General features: G+C 42.1%; 1 protein-coding gene across 4 annotated transcripts in view; it reads left to right on the forward strand.

The window, feature by feature from the left end:
- Positions 1-8,521: 8,521 nt before the first annotated feature.
- Positions 8,522-23,081, forward strand: part of LMAN2L (lectin, mannose binding 2 like) — a 30,559-nt gene continuing 15,999 nt past the window's right edge. Inside the window, exons 1-4 of one of the 4 annotated variants that reach the window (XM_028516698.2) lie at positions 8,528-8,738; positions 9,964-10,082; positions 12,943-13,060; positions 14,092-14,174. In XM_028516698.2, coding sequence (XP_028372499.1) covers positions 8,552-8,738; positions 9,964-10,082; positions 12,943-13,060; positions 14,092-14,174 — 507 coding nt within the window. In that variant the 5' untranslated portion in view covers positions 8,528-8,551. Of the gene's footprint in view, positions 8,739-9,963; positions 10,083-12,942; positions 13,061-14,091; positions 14,175-23,081 lie in introns of all 4 variants that reach the window. The other 3 variants (XM_028516700.2, XM_028516701.2, XM_036028314.1) reach the window with 3 other exon arrangements.

Below are 23,081 nucleotides of genomic sequence, written 5' to 3' on the forward strand. Positions count from 1 at the left end.
TTAAAAAAATTTTTTTGACCCTGGCTAAGTAGCTCAGTTGTTTAGAGCATCATCTTGATATGTCAATGTTGTGGGTTTCCCAGTCAGGGCACAAATAAGAATTACCAATGAATGCATAAACAAGGGGACAACAAATAGATCTCTCTCTTTCTCTCTCTCTCTCTCTCTCTGTCTCTCCAGCCTCCACCTCTCCCCTTCTCTCTCTTTAAAATCAATCAATAAAATTTTTTTGAAAATATTTTAATGTATTTTTAGAGAGAGGAGAAGGGAAAGAGAAAGAGAGGGAGAGAAACATGAATGTGTGCTTGCTTCTCACATGCCTCCTACTAGGGATCTGGCCTGCAAACCAGGCATGCGCCCTGACTGGGAATCGTCCCTTTTGTTCGCAGGCCAGTGCTCAACCCACTAAGCCACACCAGCCAGGGCTCAATAAATACAAATTTTTAAAATACAATTAAAAATCATCTGATCTTGACCTAACTACATCTATTTCTTGAATCAATCTGAAAAACTATGGTTTCATTTGTGGCTCATGGCATCCACTGGAATTACCTTTGGAGGAAGCCTGGGAGGATGGGTGGGCATAAACCATATGAGACAATAAATTACCCCAGGTCAGAAATTAGGCAAATTCCTTATTTCTGAATCAGATTTATCTCCCAGACCTACCCAGAAAAGGAGACAACCTTTGAGATCTTTTTTCCCCAAGCATTGAGATTTCTGCAAGTTTGCCCCAACATTGGCCAAGGCACCAAATCCCTGGAGAGCTTCCAGCGCCCTTGCTCACCTTGCTAGGCCTCTGGTCTTTATCTTCAACATGAGGGCACTGGATCAGAGAATCTGGTTCTATTTTCATTTAAATTCTTTGATGTATAATTCTTCCTGGGCAACCAAGAAAGGAAGGTAAATGAGAGATCACCAAGCTCAGGTGTGAGTATCTGTTCTGATCTGTGTCACTTCCTGTCCCTTTCTTCTGAGAACAGTACCTTCCTTCCCTCTGGGAACCTATCCCACCTTTACTTTCATGGATTCTACAGGGGACTGGCAACTGACCAGGCCTGGATAAAAGCACCCCAGGCCACAACTGACCAAGGGTGGGCAAGATACCAAGAAGGGCCAACCAGGAGTCGTGCCTGGGCTTTGATGTAGGGGGGAGGGTCCCTAAGAAGAGATCATAGAAACCTCATGCTGCCTGCTGCTCTGTCCCCTCTCCCTGCTGACTGCAGTACTTGCCCCACAAGAGAGGGTACCAGTATCATCTCCTCTTACACACGAGAAAAAGGGGATTTGGAAACCTGAAGAAACCTGCTCAGGATCACACAAGAGTGAATTTCAATACTGTTCAAATCTACCGGGACTCCAGACCTTCTTTACCCCTGCACTGTACTGTACCTGAGAGGGCTAGGGTTATAGGCATAGAATTATAATCTGTTGATAAAGGAATCTTGACTGGAGGGGCCTTAATATGGCATTGTTTTATTTCTTTTCTAATCAAGTCCTTTAACCAATTCTGTCAATTTCCCTTCTCTCCTCCTTGAGGGCTTGGCTGGATCCCCCAGCTGTAGTGTGACTTTTTGTGTTTAAAGTCCAGTTAGGTCCGTGAAAAACTACCATCTTGTTTCTGGTTTACATCATCTGCACCCCTGCCCTATCATCCAGGCTTGGGGTCTAGTATCTGCTCCAGGGATTTGGAGTGGGGAAGGGTTTTGGTCAGCTTTTCAATCCTCCAATGTCTGCAGCCAGTTAGAAGGGTTGGGGGTGGTGAGCTGTTTGTGTGTATACATGTGTCTGGTGTCGAGTGAAGGGAGTCGTGTTGGTTCTGGGACAATTCCCTCTTCCTTTTTATGCCTGGTAGGGGCAAGAGGGAAACACACATTTCTCTTTACTTACTCTCCCACAGTTTGAACCCCCCTATTTTTCGCTGTGGCTGCTTGACAAAATGTGGCTTGTGTCCAGTTATTGCTTTCTTATAGTGGGAAGTTCAGCTCAGCCCACTAGGACTCCTTACCCCCAGGTTTGTGGTGGTGGGGTAACCTTTGCCTGTCAGGTAGCTAGCTTCTTTTGGAAGAATCCACCCAGTGGTTGTAGTATAGACCTCTGGGCTACTGATCCCTGTCTCTGCCACAGGTCTCTCTCTCCAGTTTTCCCTTCCCTTTGCTCTAGGAGTAATGGACAAGACAGCAATTTGGCTACCTGAGCGGAGGTCTCATTGTGATAATACATGCCAGATCTTCCTCCAGAAGCCCATTACCAACTCCTCCCACACTGGGTTACACCTGCCAGCACTCTGGTTTCTTCTGCTTTTCTTAACTGCCATTGTTAGTCTGGGCAAGCGTGGCCCCATGACGTAGGAGCCGCCTGCAAGCTGCTCTTGCAGGTACAGCAAGCCCCTCTGGCTACATCACACATTGCATCACGGGTTAGAATCAGCCCATCCACCTCGCTGCTCCGAGGTTGCAAGGACAGCTTTTAACATTACTAAAACACTGGCCAAGTTCTTCAGATATGCAAAGTAACTCTCAATGGCCCTGCTCTGGTTCTCCCTTCCCCCAAGCAATAGCTGCAGGGGTTTTCTCCATTTTGGGAGATCTCTAGCTCAGCACCCTGTTCTAACTATACAAGTCTTCATGATAGAAAATATAAATCTTTATTACAAACAGCCATGCATGGATCTAGCTATTTAAAGAAATATCAAATAGAATACAATTTAAAGAAATACAACCACATTTTTGCAATTAGGCTCCTTACGCATTAATCTTCAGTTTTTATTTATTAATGCTTAGTTTAACCTTGACTTCCTGGCTTGCCCCCAGAGTCAGAAGCCCTCAGTCTGCATTTCTGGAAGCAGCTGTCATCCCACTAGCTCTGGACTTTGGGCCAGGTAAACGTGGGAGCCCCAAGGTAGCTTCCCTAGACCCCATGGCTTCCACTTGTCCTGAAGAGCCTGCCATTCCTTGTGGTGATGGGCTCTCCCTGCTGCCAGGCAGATGGGAATTTTCAGCCTCATCCAGCCTGTCCCTTAGCTTTTGCCATAGCTGTAGCTCTGCTGTACCCATGTACTTCCCCATCCACCCAGCTCCTGGAGAGCTCAGGGCTTCTTTGCCTGTTCATCTTCCACAGGAAAAAGGCAAATGAGGAAAATTATAACCACCACATCCTTTTTCTTCCTTCCTCACCCAAGCGTATTTTTTCATCATTTTTTTAGGGAGAGAGGAAGGGAGAGAGAAACATTGATTCGTTGCCTCCCATATGAGCCTGGACTAGGGATCAGACCCACAAGCTAAGTATGTGCCCTGACTGGAACTGAACCCACAACCCTTCGTTTACAGGGCAACAGTCCAACCCACTGAGCCACAGCAGCCAGGGCCCAAAGCCTTTCCTTTGCTGTTCGATCTTTGAAGCTATAGCTTATCACATTTCTAATTATAAACCCCAGTGACAGGATTTGCACATTATATACTTCCACTCTGTACCCCAGATTCCTCAGTGATATCCTCAAGTGAGCCAGTGGTTTCTACTTCATTTATAAACCTACTTCTGACACATGTACTTTTTTCTAAAGGGACCAAACCCACTCTCCCAAACACATTTCAGAACACAAGCAGGCAAGTCTTAACAAACAGTAGTAATTTACACATATATAGAACTCTCTAGAGTCTACAGTATGCCTATGCATTCCTTATACAATCTTTCACATAATGGCTCGCAATAATCAGGTGTGGTAGGCATCATCACTCCCAATTTACAGAGAGGAAATTTGAGGCTCAGAGAGATTATGTAATGTGCCCAAGGTCATACAGTAGAGCCCGGTCTCAAAAGGGCAGATGTTTCTATTCTAACTCAAATATGTGAAAGTTCTCCCTCTTGCCCACCTATTCTGCAGTCTTTGGTGACCTTTCTGCCTTCATTCAGTGACAAGCAGGCACCTGGATGCCTAGAGGCAATCCCTAAATTTTGGGATTTCTGCCACTTCATGGAGTCACCACAGATCTGAGATCTAGTCCTCAGGACATCAATTTTTATCAATTCACTAAAAGGTGAAGAGACTGGGGAGAGAAAGTCACACTGACTAAACAAGTAACTAAGTGATAAATCTAAATGTTAATTTCTTAATTAATATACTAATATTAGCAATAAAATAACATGCTAATACTAATTCCTTGATATACTGAGAAATCAAACTGCTCAGAGAGCTAGAATGTTTCCTTACTAAGGTGTTAGGTGGGTAGGCTTGATTTGAATAACCAACACAGGACACTTAGAAATACTTTGTCCCCTGGACAGAACTGACATGCTCTGACATATTTTCATCTTCTGATTGCTCTCCTAGATTGCAGACTCTTCTCTTTTTAGTTATGACAACTATATTGGATGGATCATAATGAACTTTACTAGATTATAGTTAATTATAGTTTTCATTCCTTGGAAGAAATTTAGAAAACACCACAAATGCATACCCAGCATATTTTCTAATCATCTCCAAGGGAGATTTTTAAAAGTTTTTTATTATGGCAACTCCCAAACATACAGAGAGCAAGAGGGACTCCCCATGTACCCATATCCCGGCTTCAACATTGATCAACAAACTGCAGCTTTCTTTCATCTATCCTACCTGCCCCCCAACTTGCATATAATCTTACTCTAAACTATTTTAAAGTAAATCTCCAAATCTTATTTCTCAATTCAGACACTGTACCCTCTGAAATTCACTCTCTGAACTGAGGGTGAGTACAAATGCCCACCACACCAAGACATGTGATGTGAAATGAGATTTGCTGTTTATCAGATACTCTGGGGGGAGATTTTCAAAATCAAACCCCTGGGCCTTATGCCAGACCTATGAATCAGGTGTCTGGGAGTGGGAACCAGGCATCTGGCCATGCCAAAAGCATTCCAGTCTATTTAATTGTGACTTTTTCAGAGGCCAGAATTTGTAAGTCACCACTGGAAAGTAGTTAGTCAGTGTTAGAGCTACTGTTCCCTTCTATGCTCCAGGGTCTGCTCCAGGGCCACATTAGCTTCAACTTTAGGGATAAGATGGGCCCAACCTCAGGGCCCAATGTGGATCCCTGAGGAGGGACTAATGGTCTATCTAGCTTTGGGAGGGCTGCTGGTAGGCTCTGCTTTGGACCTAGGCTTGGGGTAGGGGTGGATTTAAATGGAATGGCATGGTTTAAAAGTGAAGAGTGTGAGGGAACGGAAAGGATGGGGTCAAGAGGCTGTCTTGGAGCCCCTGTCATGGAGGGTGGGGTGGGCATCAGGCTTTAAGGTGCTCCTAAGTGAAGATACCAGTTAGGCTTTGAAGACAGGGAAGTAGAGGAATCACACAGAACTGTTAGAATGCACATCTCACATTGTATATGAATGCCCCATACCCTGTTAGTGTGCAGTCCTAGGTCATGGGAGATGATTCTATGGAGAAAAAGAAGGATATTAAACAGCTGAAAGGATGGTAGGTCAAGACCTGACTGAGCTTTCAGAAGGTGCCCCTAGGTGTGCGTAGAGCAGTGTTGGTAGGAGCATGGCTCTTTTTTCTCTTTCCTTCCACCTGCCCTCAATAACTTGATGGTGTTGAGCTTTGTCTGAACCCCATGCTTCTGGAAAGCAGCTACAGTTAAGATATTCTCCCCAACCCTTTTGTGCCCCCACCCACACACCCCATTTTGAATTCTAAGAAACAGCTGACCTTAAAAGAGTATTCCAAGATAAGACCCACTTCCACCTTTCCTCAATGACTCAGATAAGACCCTCCATCTTTCCTTACAATGACTCTGTTGTTGACCTGCCTCCATACCAGACCACCTTCCTTTTCTTTGATACATTCCTCATTAATGAGCATTCTCCCTACTAGAAGAACCTGAACAAAATCATTAAATTTATTGTCCTGTGCATTTTGTCTTTCACATACTCTCTTTTGTTCCCCCTTTCTTCACCATAATGAATTTTACAATGAGAGATATGCTGAGATAATATATTGAAACTCCGCCCTGGCTGGCGTAGCTCAGTGGATTGAGCGCGGCTGGGAACCCAAATGTCCCAGGTTCAATTCCCAGCCAGGGTACATTCCTGGGTTGCAGGCCAGAACCCCCAACAACCGCACATTGATGTTTCTTTCTCTCTCTCTCTGTCTCTCTCTCTCTCTCTCTCTCTCCCCCTCCCTCCCTTCCCTCTCTAAAATAAATAAATAAAATCTTAAAAAAAAAAAGAAAATCCAGTTGATAGGTTGCATTATGGTATGAGTGTACTAATGCCTCTGAACTGAATACTTAAAATGGTAAACAAAATAATGGATATTTTACCACAATAAAAATTTCCAGCTGACCTAGAAATACAATGAAAATTATTTTATTCAAAACAATTAGGACCCCTACTACGTGCTGGATGATGGGTTAGGGAGAGGGGGAAGTAGGTGGGGCCTAAGATAGGAAATGAGTAAGACCTGCTTCCTGTGGTCCAGGAGCTCCCAGCCTTGTTGGGGAGACAAATACATAATCGGCTAATTGAGCTACATGATTCAGGGTGACATATTGTAATAGATATGTGTACCTCCTGATTTAAGCCAGGTTGTGAAAGGCCTTGAATGCTACACTAAGGAGTTTGGATTTTAAAGCAAGGGTGTGACAACGAATAGATTCATTGCAATACCTAATGTCTTATCACCAAACATCTGCTCTGTGGAGTGTGTAGAAGATCAATGACCACAACAGCTTTAATTTTTAAAGTAGATTCCCTATACAGCAAGCTTTCATCCATGTTTCTGTTATTAAACATATTTCTGCTCAAGAAAGAAAGAGTCAACTTGGTTAAGTCTGTTGGCAAGCGCTCTGTAAGAAATATGCTTGGGGCACATTGACTGCTTAGAGTGGGGCACCTGCCTGAAGGAGTCAAGGGAGGCCTCCAGGAGGAATGGGCTGGGGAAAAGAAGAAGGAAGAAGTGACGCTGGACCATAGAGGTGAAGGGAGGGACCTGTGGGCAATAAAGCCAGAGGAGGGTCAGGGCCAATGGCAGGGGACTTTGTGTGTCAGGATAAGGGCCCTGAATCTTTTCTCCACAGGTGATGGTTAGCCAAAAAGGGCTCTGTTGTTAATAATAATAATAATAATAATAACAACAACAACAATAATAATAATGATATAGTGCTTACTATGTGCCAGGCACTACTGTAAGAGCCTTATCAATTTCGACTTATTTTACCTTATTTTAACTTAGGAAATAGCATGGTAGACGGTTTAGATAAGTTGGGTAGCCATGCGGATGATGGTGGCCAGGAACATAATACTAGGGACACATGTTGTGGTTCCAGAGAAATTGTAGAATGGACAGGATGTGATGGCTTTGCAAAATAGAAATAAAGACTTCAAGACTTGATTCATTATTGGTTGCATGGTGAGGAAAAGGAGAAACGGGGATGACTCACTTTTTTCGGCTTTGGAAACTGGGTATATATATTATTGTGCTTACCCAGGTGAAGGATTGATTACTCTGTTCTATTTATTTTTTTAAAGATTTTATTTATTTATTTTTGAGAGATGGGGAAGAGAGGGAGAAAGAGAGGGAGTGAAACATCAATGTATGGTTGCCTCTAGCACACCCCATACTGGGGATATAGCCTGCAACCCAGGCCCTGACTGGGACTCAAACCAGCAATGCTTTGGTTTGCAAGACTGCACTCAACCCACTGAGCTACACCAGCCAGAGCCAGGGCCTCTGTTCCATTTCTTAGAGAACTTGCTTAAGTCTTCTAGTACCTCCTACTCACTCCTGGGTTATTTAAAAGTGAGTTGTTCAATTTTCAAATATTTGGGATTTCTCCAAAATATTTTTGTTAATTGATTTCTAGTCAAATTCCATCACAATAGAACATCATTTATGTACTGTCAATTCTTTTAAATTTGTGAAGGTTTTGTGTGTGGGTGGTGGTGGAGGCAGGGGGAGTTTGCTGTTTGTTGACCCAAACTATCTTGGCAAATGTTTCTTTTGCACTTGAAGAGGACATGTTTTCTGCTGTTGTCGGGTGAAGTTTCTATTAAGGTCATCAGGTCCAGTTGTTTGATAGTGCTGTTCAAGTGTTTTATAAATCTGCTAATTTTCCTGACAATTTTCCAGCTACTTCCATTGTGTAATTTCTCTATTTCTCCTTTCAGTTCTATATCCTCCCGATAGTTCCGCAGTCAGGAAGGTACTATGGCAGAGAGGTTAAAACGTTTGCGTGGGGCAGGAAGAAACATTTAAATTTAATCTGGATAAGAGAAGAAACATTTTATCTCTTTAAATTTTCTTCAGATTGCAAAGACAAAATGAAAATCACTACATAACACCAGTATGCCTAGCGGAACTCAGGAGAAAAGCAAATATGGGAGTCCAGGCACTTGGCCACGCCCCCTTCCTGGGTTGGCAAGGCAACTGATATCAAGCCAGCCAATCAATGAGATACTCACCTGCGGCGGCGGAGAATTGACTAGAGCCAATGGGACGCGGAGCAGATGGTTCCACGGGCCAATGGCTTGTGAGGCAGGGCGGAGTTTTGATGAAGGGACAGTGGTGAGAAAGATGGCGCCCACTTTAGGACCCTCAGGGTGGTGGTGGCGGTGGCTGCGGGGTTTGTCGGCTCGGGATGGGTCCAAGATATTTCTCCTTTTTCTTTTGTTGGGGTTTGAGCAGGGACCCCGAAAAGTCGGGGCGGGTCAGACGTTCGAGTACTTGAAACGGGAGCACTCGCTGTCGAAGCCCTACCAGGGTGAGGCGCCCGGGACTAGGTGGTCGTGCTCGGGGAGGGCTTCAGGACCTGAGTTCCTCGGTACAGACGGGCGGCCTCGGGCTTCGCGGCTCCGGAAACTGCCACCGGTGGGAGGGGGCCCATGGGGACTCCTGCCGCTTTGGGGAGCCACGGGCCTGCAGGGCAGGGGTCAGCCTTCCTCCACACCTACCCCCTCGCACCGCCCCGCACTTAGCGCTTGGTGTTTCCAGCGGATAGTAACTGGGCTTTCGGAAGCGGGTAGAGCTAGGCCTGAACAAAGGGGAGAACGGTGTTGGATAGGAGGAATGTGGGAAGGGGAGGGGACTGCAAATAGGGGGCGAGTGATGGAAGGCCAGTAACAATGAGCCTGTCTCTGAATGGAGCTGTAGTTGTACTAGAAATAAAGCAAGAGGCAGAGCTGGGGTCGAACTTGGCCGAACTGAGACAGAAGATAAATCTGTTGCGGTTTAAAACACCTGTTTCCCAGTCTAGGAACCATATTGATGAAAGAGACTGGTAGCTTTGCTCTTTAGGGTTCATAGGCCCTTAGGCTCAGCTTATCAACCAGAAAATGTGTATACTTGGCTGCAGAGAGGACCAAATCAGTGCAGATGGCGTGACACAAAGCCATCTTTGGTTGGGTAGGAGGACAGCAAACAAACACACACAAACTCCAAGTGCAAGAGCAATTGTTAAGCACCCTTAACACTGCTGTTAAGGGTGATTATTCGCTTAGCAGATGCATGGAGTGCCTCCTGTGTGTGGGTCTCTGCTAATGCTGTGGGTTATACAAACACAGTTCTCACTCCCAAGGGGCTTATAGTCTGAGGTACCTGGTGAAGTCCTGCTTGTATTGTTTAAAGAAACAAGGTGCTTAAGCCCCAGAGGCCTGAGGATCAAGCTCTTTTTGGTTTAACTAGGGATTTTGTTTTTAATGGTGCTACAATTTAGTCACATATAAAAAAGGGAAGAATGGATTTGAGCAATGGTTAACAGTGGCATGGATAAAGTGATAGCTCTGATGTGCTTTGGGGTCTTTACCTGAGAAGGGTTTTGTGAAAGGAAGCTGTAAAGATCATAAGGATATAAAGTTTATGATAGAAGGTGGGAGATTGACATGAAAAGGGAAAAAAAGATGATAACTCCAGCTTTTGGAGGGCCTTGTGGTGGCTTTCTGAATGGGTTGGTGTTGAAGAATATGAACTGATCTACTTCCTCTATGTAGGTGTGGGCACTGGAAGTTCCTCATTGTGGAATCTGATGGGCAATGCCATGGTGATGACGCAATATATCCGCCTTACCCCAGATATGCAAAGTAAACAGGGTGCCCTATGGAACCGGATGGTAAGAATCTTCCTCCTGTGTTGGTGACTCCAAAAATCCTAGAAAGTTCACCAGGGGCATCTTGACTTAATTTTACTGTTTATTTCCAGTATTCTATCTTCTGTGTTTATCAGGGGTTTTCATTTCAGAGACTTTGATGATCTTCATAATGAAATCAAATATTTAGGGAAATGCTCTCCATTGCCCTAATTATAACAAATAACTCATTTTGATTCTGTTTTTCTGAAATGTCTTCAGTTCTTTATTGACTTGATAAGTATGACTTCTTAAGGTTAATAACTCATGTTTAGTTACTTTGCTTTGTAGAGTAGAAGACTTGTCTTCTACATTTATCCCAAATTTCATTCCAGTTTCTTCCCCTTCTTTGTTATTTCACTTTGAGGAGTCTAATTTTAAGTTTTATTTTCATGTGAAAGCCACTTTGCGCCCTTGGTCATTTTATTTGTCCTTTGGACCTTTTCTACTACATTGTCTTTCTTGAGGTATGATGGCAAGAAGTGAATGTGGTATTACTGGTGTGGCTGCATTTTGTGTACAAGTGTAAGACAATGCTTTCTTTTTGGTTTCCAGGGCTCTTTGTAAGTCTTTTACAACCACTTTACTTTTGGGAATGACCTTGACGTCACCCTTGCATACTTTCTTTTGGGTTCACATAAGCTAAGAACTCACTATTCTGTGGTTTTTTTTTAATCATTAGGTTTAGATAAGTTGAATCTCGGAAAAGAGCACTATTTCTTCTGCCTGTTCATGTTATGTGTAGAGAATACTAAAGGAGCATAGGGAGAAGGGAAGTTTCAGCATGAGCCATTTGCACAAGCTGGTCCCTTAACCCAGACTATGGGGCTGAGCTTATTCCTAGACAGAGTGTAGGATGGTGTGTTCTGGTAGAGGAGGTGAAGGGCTGTCAGTCGAAAGACTCAGGTTGCAGATCTAGCTGTTTATCACATACCCACTGTGAGCCCTAGGAGGTTAGTTAACCTCTCAGTTTTCAGTTTCTCCATTTGTCAGATGTACTTCATAATTCTTGTTCTACTTGCCCACCAGGGTTGTTATGAGAATAGACATGAAAAAGCTGTGGAAAGTTAAAATGGTTACAGAAATGCACGTTGTTATGTTCTATATCCCTTACAAGTTTCATTGATGGAGGTCACTCAGTTACTAAATGATTGTATCCAGGGCTAGCACTTTGCTTCTCTCTTGCTAGCAGCCTCTACATAACTTTTAGCAGCACTTCTAGTCTAGTTTCCAGTTTTCCTTTTTTGGATTTGCTGCTACCTGTATTTTTTGATAACTGGCTGTCAGAAAGAACCTTGGGATTCGTTTCTGAGTTATTTAGATAGGAAGCACTGGTTTGAGCAGTGGTTCTCCAGTTTGGCTGACCATTGGAGTTGATACCTGGATCCCACCCCCAGAAATTCTGATTTAATGGGAATGGGGTGCTGTCTGGCCATTGGGATTTTTTAAAGCCCTGTAGGATTAGGTGAATCTAATGTGCAGCAAAGTTTCAGAACCACTATTAGACATAGTCCGGAGCAAAACTGTATAGCATTGTGCTACACGAGGCCAAGGATAAGTGGCAGACACCTGTTGGGTCAATGTGAACCTCTCTGGCCCTGCCCTCTTTCCAGGGGCATAAAGTCCACCCATTAGCTCCCTACCACTGAATTTCACTCTTGCCCTGAAATATAAATGTAACAGGAGAAAGATGAGAACCCAGAATGACTATAGAGAGGCTGAGTTCATCAGAGTAGGGTAAGCTGATGGAGATTTCAGGGTTTACTGTTGAATTTAGAAGTATCTGCACTCCTTTCATTTGGACCATGTACTCCCAATTTTAACACTTTTTGGAAGATTTCCCAGAAATTAAACTGAAAACTGAAAATGATATAGCAACATGTTGCTTGAGAGCCAGAACAATCTATTTGGAGAGACTTAAACTGAATCCTATTGGTCTGTCCACTCCTCCTTCTCTTTTTTCATGGTGAACTTTAACCAGGAACCTCTCTAAACCAAATACCCACTGTGGTTTCTACTTGAAAGTGTTCAAAATAGTGTCAACAATAAAATTTTTTTAAATAATTAAAAAAAGAAAGTGTTAGACTATTTGGAGTACTTACCTCCTTCTTCATTTTTCCAAGGTTTGCTACCCAGTTCAAAAATAGAAACAGGTGTCTGATTCATACCCACCTCCTTAAAGTTTTCCCACCAGAAGCTGTCCCTGTGGTGGGGGTGGGGTTGTTCTCTTTTGGTACATTTATGCTTCTTGACCATAGGCATGAGGTTTTGGGATATTGTAACTTATGCCTCCTCATGGGAACTCCAGCTTATCCCTTAGCTTGCCATAGAGCCAAGTCTAACTAATTAGAGGTATGTATAGCATCTATTAATTATTCTTGGAAACCTTTGTAAAATGACTTTGTCTTTCTTATTCTTTCACAATTCATAAGGCTTTGATCTTTCTTTAATTCAAGCTTTTTAGAGTATATCTGTCAGAGAGGTGTTCTTAAGCTACAGATGAGATATTTTAGCCACCTGTACTCTACAGCCTGAGATGCTTTTCTGGATCTGTGTAGGATGATAACAGCCTCATGTGGTGGTCTCGTGTCTTTTCCCACTTCAGAGTACTATACTGTTCCTATTGGGAGACATTGAGGGAAATTAAGAGGTTTATTTACTTTTTGTATTAAATTTCATATAGAGTTGAATGACTCTATTTATTTAACTTTGTGACACAAACACTTAGCAAGTTTTAACCCTTAGCCTCATGTTACCTGCATGTATATTTTCCTAGTCCGTAGACTGCTGATGAGGGGTTTCACATTCATGCCCTTTATTGGTCCCAATATGTTTTTCACTTCAGCCATGTTTCCTGAGAGACTGGGAATTGCAGGTGCACTTCAAAATCCATGGACAAGGAAAGAAGAATCTGCATGGGGATGGCTTGGCAATCTGGTACACAAAGGATCGGATGCAGCCAGGTATTGGGACTGTAGGTTGCTTTTGTGTAAGGGGTGAATGACCGCTTGCTTTCTTTCTTTTTCTTTATTTAAAATATTTTGTTTCTTTATTTTTAGAGAGAGAGGAGGGGAGGGAAAAAGAGAAGGAAAGAAACATTGAGGTGCAAGAGAAACATCCATTGGTTGCCTCTTGTACACCCCCAGCCAGGGACATGTGCCCTGACCAGGAATCGGAATGGCAACCTTTTGGTTTGTGGGATGATGCCTAACTCATTGAGCCACACTGGTCAGGACCCAACCTGCTTTCTAATGTGCCCTCTTTTTGAGAAGGGTACATGTCCACAATGCCAGCAATTTTTCCTCTCCCTTGATGTCTGTGGGTGCAGACTGGCCTGTCTAGTCTCTAGAGTGGGGTCTGAATCCTCATAAGGAGCCGAATTTGACTCATCCTGAGGTGATTCTTGCTTATTAGTTCTTTCTGATTTTCCTGTGACCCAACCTGGCCTATTGACTAGGTGAAAGCAATGGCTCTCCCGAAGACTGATGACCCGGTGAGCAGATTCCTTCTGGGTGTTCATAGTGACCGATCTCAGCACTCCTGAGTTAGGAAAACAGTGTCTGTTTTTCCCTATTGTGTGGGAGCCCCAAGCAGATGACAAATTCCAGCTGATTCAGCCTGATCTCTTTTGCAACAAGAAGTCAAATTTGGGAAATCAAATCTCTCTTAGGGGCATGGCCATCACCAAGTGTTGTGAAGCAGAATTCTTTAGGGGCGCCTCAGCAGCTAGTCAGGATCGGGGAGCAGATATAGTGCTAAACAAGGTCGCAGTGGCCTTTTCTCTTTCCCCTACCTTCAGTCGAAGCCACAGCTATTTATTGGCTGCTTGTTATAGGCCCTGTACTTTTCTGGGTGCTTTTACATGTGTTTTCTCGTCTTAATTGAGGCCTGAGAGGCATTTGAATTTTACTTTTTTCTCCATCGTAGTGATATATTATTCTTATTTCAACTCTTGACTTTTTTTCATTGTTCATCATCTGTTCTCTCTCTCTAGGGCCTGTGTTTGGAAACATGGACAAATTTGTGGGGCTGGGAGTATTTGTAGACACCTACCCCAATGAGGAGAAGCAGCAAGAGGTAATGGCAAGTGTCAGAGCTTAGGTCAGCCACATGGACGTTCCCATTCTCTGCTGTAGGAATGCTGTTCAGAAGGGAACAGAGAGGCTAGGAAGTGAGGGGTTCACTTCTGCTTTCTTCATCTACCGAACTTCAAAAGTTAATATCTTTGTCAGGGTTTTTACTGGAGAGGTCTGTTTATGGTGCATAGTCTTTTGGGAATGGCTGTCTGAATGAGGGCTTTCTCTTCAATGTTAATGGTGTTCTATGTTGGGCACATTAGGTGGTTGCTGGAAGTGAGCATGCTTGGCTAGTTGGTGATATGTCTGTGAGGCCAGCAGCACCAGAGCAAGCTGAATTTATGTAACTAAGCTCCCCTGATGACGTAATATATCACTGCTCTGTTTTGCAGCTTGCTCACCCTTTCCAGCATCCTTTTCTTCCTCCTCTTCTCAGACCTGAACAGCATTTCTCTTCTTCTCTAGAAAAGGCTATCAAATGAAATGGATGGAATCTCAGGATTTTGTGGGAACCCAGTATCTGGCTGTTGGCAGAAGCTTCTTTCTTTTTGTTAGCAAATCCTAGGGGTTCTTTAGTGTTTTCTTATGCTAGCAACAGGTTGGTACTCTCTGCCCAAAGGTCCCGCCATCATATGGTGGGAAAATGATAATGACAGGTTGTTGCTGGACATCCTATAACTGAATAATATTTAGCAAGAAAGGCAGGATTAGGAGTGGAGGTAGAACTCACTTTATTTTTAAGCCCTAAAATTTTCAAACTTATAAAAATTTTGGGAGAACAGATCACTGTATATGCAACACCCAGATTCAGCAGTTTTTAACATTTTCCACAGAGTTCACCTTAGAGGATGTGGAGAGTAAGACCTGAGTTAGAATAAACTTTTGTTGTGGGTCAGTTACCAGAGTTGTTTCTGAGTCCCTCTTCACTCCACCATCCTTAGGCCCTGAGAATCTTGAGCAAGACCAATATGATCCTTGTACTCAGTAGCACTGATGTGTGAGAATGCTGGTGGGGGTCTAGGGGATGTGGAAGGAAGGTGGCAGCAGCATCTGATTGGGGCAGGACTTTGATGGTGGTGGTGGCTGTTGGGGAAGATTTTTTCCAGGACATGACATTTACATTGAAGTCTGCAAAATGAGGAACCGGTGTTTCATATTGAGGAAAGAGCATGTATTAAGGTGATGAAGTGAAAGAAGGGGTAACAATTGTAAGGACAAAAAAGGAATCAGAAAGAGATGAGGCCAAAGAGAAGAATAGAGCCAGCAGTGTTGCCATCGTGCACAGTTCCAGGGGCCACCATTCACATTGCATTCTTTTGTATTAACACTGTTCTCTCTTGAGCATATTAACTGGCCACTGAGATTGAACACTGTCTCCTTGGGTGGGCAGTGGTTTGGCTATTTAGACCAGCACCAGAGCAGTCTGCATGTATGTGACTTACCCTCAGCATGCACACTGTTGGGCCAGGTATTGAAGGTGTTCCCATTAAGAAATATGGACTGTATTCTAAGGGGGTAAGTGCATTAAAGGATTTTAATGAGGAGCTTATCATGACTGGGTGTTTACTTGTGCTGAGGAAGTATTGGTAGTTAGAAGTGCATCAGAATAAGAGGTCTGGGCTTCAGGGACTAACTACAGTTTTAAATCTGCCTCTGTTTCTTCCAGAAATGAATTGTTCAAACTGTCTTGGCTTCCATTTCACTGTCAGATACTAGTAATTCTAGTTTGAGAGGGCAAATCCAATGAGCTTATTGTATTAGGATAGTAGCTGTTAATAAAAATTAGTTTCAGGTGGTAAAAAGTGGGCCTTCTTTTCTGGCTAGCAATTGTGGTTCTGACTCCCAACTGCACATCGGAATTACCTAGATAGTGTTTAAAAATGCTAGTGTCCAGACCTAACCTCAGAGAGTCTGATTCCATTTGTCTTAGGTGAAATTTAGGCAACCTTACTTTCCAAAGGTCTCAAAGCTCTCCAGGTGAGTCACATGTATTGGCTATATATTGAGAACCCCTCGACCAACATCAGGTCTTTTTTTTTTTATTGTTTGTTTATTAAACAAATTTTAAAATTAAAACTAAATTTAAAAAAATGAATAAAACCAGTTTTGTTTACTACTTTGGCTATTTTGTGCTGGGCACTTTACGAGTACTGTCTTAATCCTCATCAAATCTCCTTGTAGTCAGTATTATTTTTCCCATTTTACCAGTGAGTAAACAGACACTTAGAGAAATTAAGTGTCTCAGAACAAGTAATATAAGATGGTGTCAGATTTTGAATACATGTCCACCTGATCCCAGAAACTGTGCTTTTAATTATGATGCTCTGTTACTTCCCACCCACTGTTTTCTTCTGCAGGGTAGATTTCCTTGAGAATGTAGGCATTCACTATTCTCATGTGATCTGTGCAATTTCAGTTCTTAGAGCTTCTACTTAGTGAGTGCAGAGAACATAGAAAGTGTATTCCTTTCCACATATTAACAACCTAGACTATCTTAGATGTGTTTTATTAGCAGCATGGTTTACTATGATATGATATGTAAGGGTGCCAGCTATTGTTCCATGCACTTTTACAGTTATTATTTGTTTATCAAAACAGTACTTTGGAGCATATATTATTTGTATCTGTACATTATGGGTAAGAAACTGAAGTCCAGAAGGCTAAAAAATTTGTGACACACAGATAGTGGGTTTGACTCCAATAATCTCAGCCTCATTATTTTCTTTATTATTTTCAGCACATAAGGAGAAGGTGACAAGTACAGTACCTCTTAATAACTTGCAGATGTTATGTCATGTTTAGAAGATGTGCTGGATGAGGAGGACAAGGAGCCGATAGGAGGGGTGTGGAATAATTCATCAAATCCCTTAAGCTATTGTAGTGAAAATGTTTCCCTGGTTTCTTGTTTCTTTGTCACCAGAGTGTATATGACCTTGTTGCTCAACTCACTTGGTAGCACGTTTGTTCATGAGGAAATACTGGGAGAATGCTAGCAACTAATAATGCATCTCGGAAGAGGTGAAGGGAGTTTAGCATATGAGTAGAGTTTGAGCTTAGCTATCTGAAATCAGGACAGATTGTCCAAAGTCACATAGTTTCCCCACCAGTGATACAGGAATTGCAATTTAGGTGATTAAGTGAGGAGCTTCAGTATTTGGGAGTACAGGGTACTACTACCTGTGCTGCAATGAGGTTGCCAGATCATAAATGGTTGTTGAAATAATACTTGAAGAAATAGAAAATCTGGATAGATCTATATAAATAAAGTGATTGAATTAGTAATTTTAAATAATTCACAAAGAAAAGCCCAGGACCAGATGGTTTCACTGATAAATTCTAACAAATATATAAAGTAGAATTAATACAGAATTCTCCAACCCTTACAAAATGTAGAAGGAAGGGACACTACCAACTAATTCTTGAATTGGTATTACCCTGATACTAAAACTAGATAAGAATATCATAAGAAAACTATAGAATAATATCTCTTATAATTATAGGTGGAAAATCTATACAAAACACTAGCAAACCAAATCCAGCAGCATATGAAGAGGATTATATACTATGACTGAGTATGTTTATCCTAAGAATTAATGTTTGGTTTAATATCTGACAATATGCTAGACTGTAGTAATAGAATAAAAGGCAAAAGTCATTTGATTATAGTAATAGATGTAGAGAAAAGTATTAGACAAAATATAATACTTCTGTGATAAGAAAAGTACTCAACAGATTAGGAATAGAAGGGAACTTCCTCAACCTGGTAAAGGGCATCTGGAAAACCCCCAGATGACATTACACTTCATTATAAAAGCTTGAAAGCTTTCCTCCTAAGGTCAGGAACAAGACAAGTATTCTACTCTTGCCACTTCTATTCAACATAGCCCTAGATGGTCTAGTCAGCACAAGTAGGCAGGAAAATAGAAGACATCTAGATTAGAAAGAAAGAAGTAAAACTCTTTCTGCTTGCAGTTGACATTATCTTGCATGTCAAAAACCCTAAAGAACCCACAAACTTAGAACTAGTAAATGAATTCAGCAAGGTTGCAGGACACAGGAGCAACATACAAAAATCAGTTATATTTCTATATGTTTGCATTGAACAATTGGAAAATGAAAGTAAGAAAATTCCATTTATACTATTACCAAAAAGGAATAAAATGTTAGAAATAAATTTAAAGAACATATATTCTGAAAACTATGATATATTGTTGAAAGAAATTAAAGATCTAAGTAAATGGAAAGACATACCAGATCATGAATTAGAAACTTAGTATTGTTAAGATTGTAACATTCCTCATATTAATCTACAGATTTGGTTATCAGAAGCCTTATCAGAAGCCAATCCCTATCAGAAGCCTAGCTGGCTTCTTTGATAAATTGATAAGCTGATCCTAAGATCAACACAAATGCAAGAGAATCAGAATAGCTAAAATAATTTTAATAAAGAGCAAAGTTGGGGGACTCACACTTTCTGATTTTAAAATGTACTACAGACTCCAGTCAAGATGGCAGCGTAGGCAGACATGGCTTGTGTCTTTGCACGACCACATCAAAATTACAACTAAAAGTAGAACAGCCATCATCAGGAATGGCAGAAATTGAGCTGAATAGAACCTGACTATGGAACTAAAGAAAGCACATCCATCCAGACTGGTAGGAGGGGCACAGAGGCAGAACAGGCTGGTCCCACACCCACGTGAATAAAAATTCAGGAGGGATATTTCGGGAGTGAGGAGTCACAGACCCACACCAGGACCCCCAGCCCAGGATTCCAATGCGAGGAAGATAAGTCTCCATAACTTCTGGCTCCAAAAACCAGTGGGGATTGAGTTTGTGGAAGAAACTTCTAGAGCCCCAAGCAGCTCCTTGTAAAGAACCAACACACAGATTCACTTAGACATCATTGGCATATAGGGAAAAACTGAAGTGTCTGGCATCAGGGTGAGCATAGGCCATTGTCCGTTTGCTAAACCTCCCTCGCAACAGAACTATTAAGCTGGTGGCATATCTGAGACTATCAACCTGGGTAACACTGACTCACCTTAGAGAGCCTTAAAGGCTTTGCCCCACCCAATTCACAGGCCCACGCAAATCGCTTTTCCGTAAGAATCGCTTAACTCCTAAATTCTATCCAACAGGCAACAGTTGCCTTTCAGTGAGCCCTAGTGGCAGCCAGATTGCTTTACAGCTCAGTCAGGGTGGCCCTGGGCAATACACAGGTGGGGGCTGACCTTGGTGTGCACCACCTGAGAAACCCCATGGCCAACAAATCCAGTGGACAGCTACAGACCACATTGGAGCACCACCACCCTGCCCCTGCATAGCTGATCCTCCATGGAGGGCAGAGGTTGGTGGTGAGTGGTCACAGCCAATCCTTGCAGCTGACTGGCCTGGGTAAATCCCTCCCATTGATCAGCCCACACAAAGGGCGTACCTTGAACACCCAGCGTGAGTGATAGGGGAGATTGTGCCACTGGACCCTACAGGACACCTACTACATTTGGTCACACTACCAGCACATGGAGTCAAAGCAGCTGTAACTAATACATAGAAACAAACACAGGGAGGCTGCTAAAATTAGGAGACAAACACCGCCCAAATGAAAGAACAGATAAAAACTCCAGGAAAAGGTAATGAAACGGATATAAGCAACCTATCAGATGCAGAATTCAAAACACTATAAGGATGCTCAAGGAACTTAGTGAGGACCTTGGCAGCATAAAAATGACCCAGTCAGAAAAGGAGGATACACTAATTGAAATACAGAACAATTTACAGGGAAACAACAGTAGAATGGATGAAGCTGATAATCAGATCAATGATTTGAACATAAGGAAGCAAAAAACAACCAATCAGAACAACAAGAAGAAAAAAAGAATTAAAAAAATGAGGATAGTACAAACAGCCTCTGGGACAACTTCAAGAGATCCAACATTTGCATCATAGGGGTGCTAGAAGGAGAAGAGAAAGCAAGAAATTGGAAATCTACCTGGAAAAAATAGTGAAAGAAAACTTACCTAATTTGGTGAAGGAAATAGACCTGAAAGTCCAGGAAGCACAGAGAGTCCCAATTATGATGGGTGCAAAGAGACCCACTCCAAGACATCATAATTAAAAGGCCAAAGGTTAAAGATAAAGAGAGACCTTTTTTTTTTGCGAACTGCTTATTTTTTTAAACTTTTAAAAACTTGCTCCAGTTAAAGAGAAACTCTTAAAAGTAGCACAAGAAAAGAAGTTACCAGGTGGTTGCCAGATGGGAGGAGGAAGGGGGAGAATGGGTGAGGAGGTAAGTATTAAGAAGTACAAATAGGTGCCCTGGCCAGTGTGGCTCAGTGGATTGAGCTCCAGCCTGTGAACCAAAGGGTTGCTGGTTCAATTCCCAGTCAAGGCACATGCCTAGGTTGCAGGCCTGGTCCCTAGTGTGGGGGGTGGGGCGTGAGAAGCAACCACACATTGATGTTTCTCTCCCTCTCCCTCTCTCTACCTACTCCTCTGTCTAAAACTAAATAAATAAAATCTTAATAAAACAAAACAAAACACAGGCAGTTACAGAATAACCATGGGGATGTAAAGTACAGTGTAGGAAAAGGAGTAGCCAAAGAACTTACACGCATGACCCATGGACATGAACGTGGGGGGATTGCCTGAGGGAGTAGGGGGTGCTGGGTGGAGGAGGGCAAAGGGGAAAAAATCAGGATAAAAGTAATAGCTAAATCAATTATAATTTTAAAAAATTACTACAAACCTCTGATAATAAAACAGTGTGGTATTGGCATAAAGGCAGACCTGTAGATCAATGGAATACAATTGAAAGTTCAGAAGTAAATCATCACTTTTTTGAGCAATTGATTTTTGATAAGGGGGCTAAGACAATTCAATGGGGAGAGAATCGTCTTTTCAGCAAATGGTGTCAGGACAACTGGAAACCCACAGGGAGAATAATGAAGTTTCCCCAGCTCCACACCATACACTCAAGTGGATCAAAGAACTAAAAGTAAAAGCTAAAACTATAAAACTCTTAGTAAAAAATAGGGTTAATTCTTCATGACCTTGGATCAGGCAATGGTCTTAGATTTGACATCAAAAACAAAAGCCACAGAAGGAAAAAAAAATAGATAAGTTGGACTTCATTAAAAAATGTGCTTGAAGGAAGCACATGTTCATCAAGGAAGTGAGAGGACAACCCATAGGCTGGGAGAAAATAAATGTACATCATATATCTGATCAGGAACTTGTAGCAGTTCTTTATATATTCTAGATAAAATGCAATAATGAAAGAGACAACCCAATTAAAAAAATGGCCAAAACATCCGAATAGATTATGTTCCCAAAGAAGTTATACAGATGCCCAATAAACACAGGAAAAGATGGCTTCACATCTTAGCCAATAGGGACATACAGATGAAAACCACAATGAGATGCCACTTCACACTCACTTATATGGCTAAAACAGAAAAATCAGATTATAACATGTTGATAAATCTGTGGAGTTCTTGGAACCCTCACGCACTGCTGGTAGGAATGTAAAATGGACTAGTTGTTTTGGAAAACAGTTGAGCAGTTCTTCAAATGGTTAAACAGAGAGTTTATATGATCCAGCAATTCCAGTCCTAGGTATATACCCAAGAGAAATGAAAACATGTCTACATGAAAACTTTCATGTGAATGTTCATAGCATTATTCATGATAGCCAAAAAATGACAACCACCCAGATGACCATCAACTGATGAGTGAATAAATAGGATATATCCTTACAATGAGGTATTATTCAGCATTAAAAAGAAGCATCAATATGTGCTCCAATGTGGATGACCCTTGAAAATATGCTAAGTGAAAGAAGCCAGCCAACAAGGTGACATTTTGTGATCCCATGTGTATGAACTGTCCAGAACAGGCAAATCTAGGAACAGAAATTAGAAGAGTAGATGCCTGAGACTGGGTTAGAGGATGGGAGTGGGGAGAGTGGCTGCTAGTGGGCACAGGGTTTCTTTTTGAGGCAATGAAAATGCCCTAAAATTCATGGTGGTAATAATAATCTTAATTCTGAATATACTAAAGGCCAATGAATCAGACTTCAAATAGGTGAATGGTGTGGTGTATGAATTATAGTATTGCTGTTTTGTTAAAATTGTTGACTAAAGCATGGCTTGATCATTTTTTCTCAGCTCTGTGGAGTCATCAGCTGATGATCATGGTTTTTCATGAGAACCCAGATTTTGGTGAAAAGTTTCAGGGAACTCTAGGAGGGGAGTGTCTTTTTCAGTTGAAATAAGAGTAAGATGATAGAGACCTTCTGGAAGGAGAGCTCAAAAGTGCAGCCCTTTGCAGCCTTGGCCCTCATTCTTCCCAGAGGCAGACACTGAGGCCTCACTCTGTGGAGGTGAGGCAAGTGGTAGGAGAGTGGGGAGAAAGCTCACTGCTCTTCCCAGGTATGGCCAGCTTGGAAGTCGAGTTTGCGGCATATCCCATGTTTTTACTGTGATAATTTTTTCCTCCTTTGAAGATGCAAGAAAATTAACAATACTGTGTCATCCAATGTAAAAACATATTCCCTCTGTGAAGACACTCACTGATTCCTCTTGGTCTCTGTTGTTGGCAGAGAGAATCTTTACATTATTAAAGGAACTTTATAACTTAGGAATTCTGTTATCATCCAACATGGATATGATTTACAGTTGTTGTTTTTTTAAGATTTTATTTATTTATTTTAGAAAGGGAAAGAGGGAGAGAAATACCAGCGTGTGGTTGCCTCTGATATGCCCCCTGTTGGGAACCTGGCCAGCAACCCAGGCATGTGCCCTGACTGGGAATCAAACAGGTGACCCCTTGGTTTGCAAGCCAGCATTCAATCCACTAAGCCACACCAGCCAGGGCTGACATAGGGTTTTTGTTTCAGTCTCAGGTA

This window comes from Phyllostomus discolor, chromosome 6, assembly GCF_004126475.2.
Source record: "Phyllostomus discolor isolate MPI-MPIP mPhyDis1 chromosome 6, mPhyDis1.pri.v3, whole genome shotgun sequence".
NCBI classification, from domain to species: domain Eukaryota; kingdom Metazoa; phylum Chordata; class Mammalia; order Chiroptera; family Phyllostomidae; genus Phyllostomus; species Phyllostomus discolor.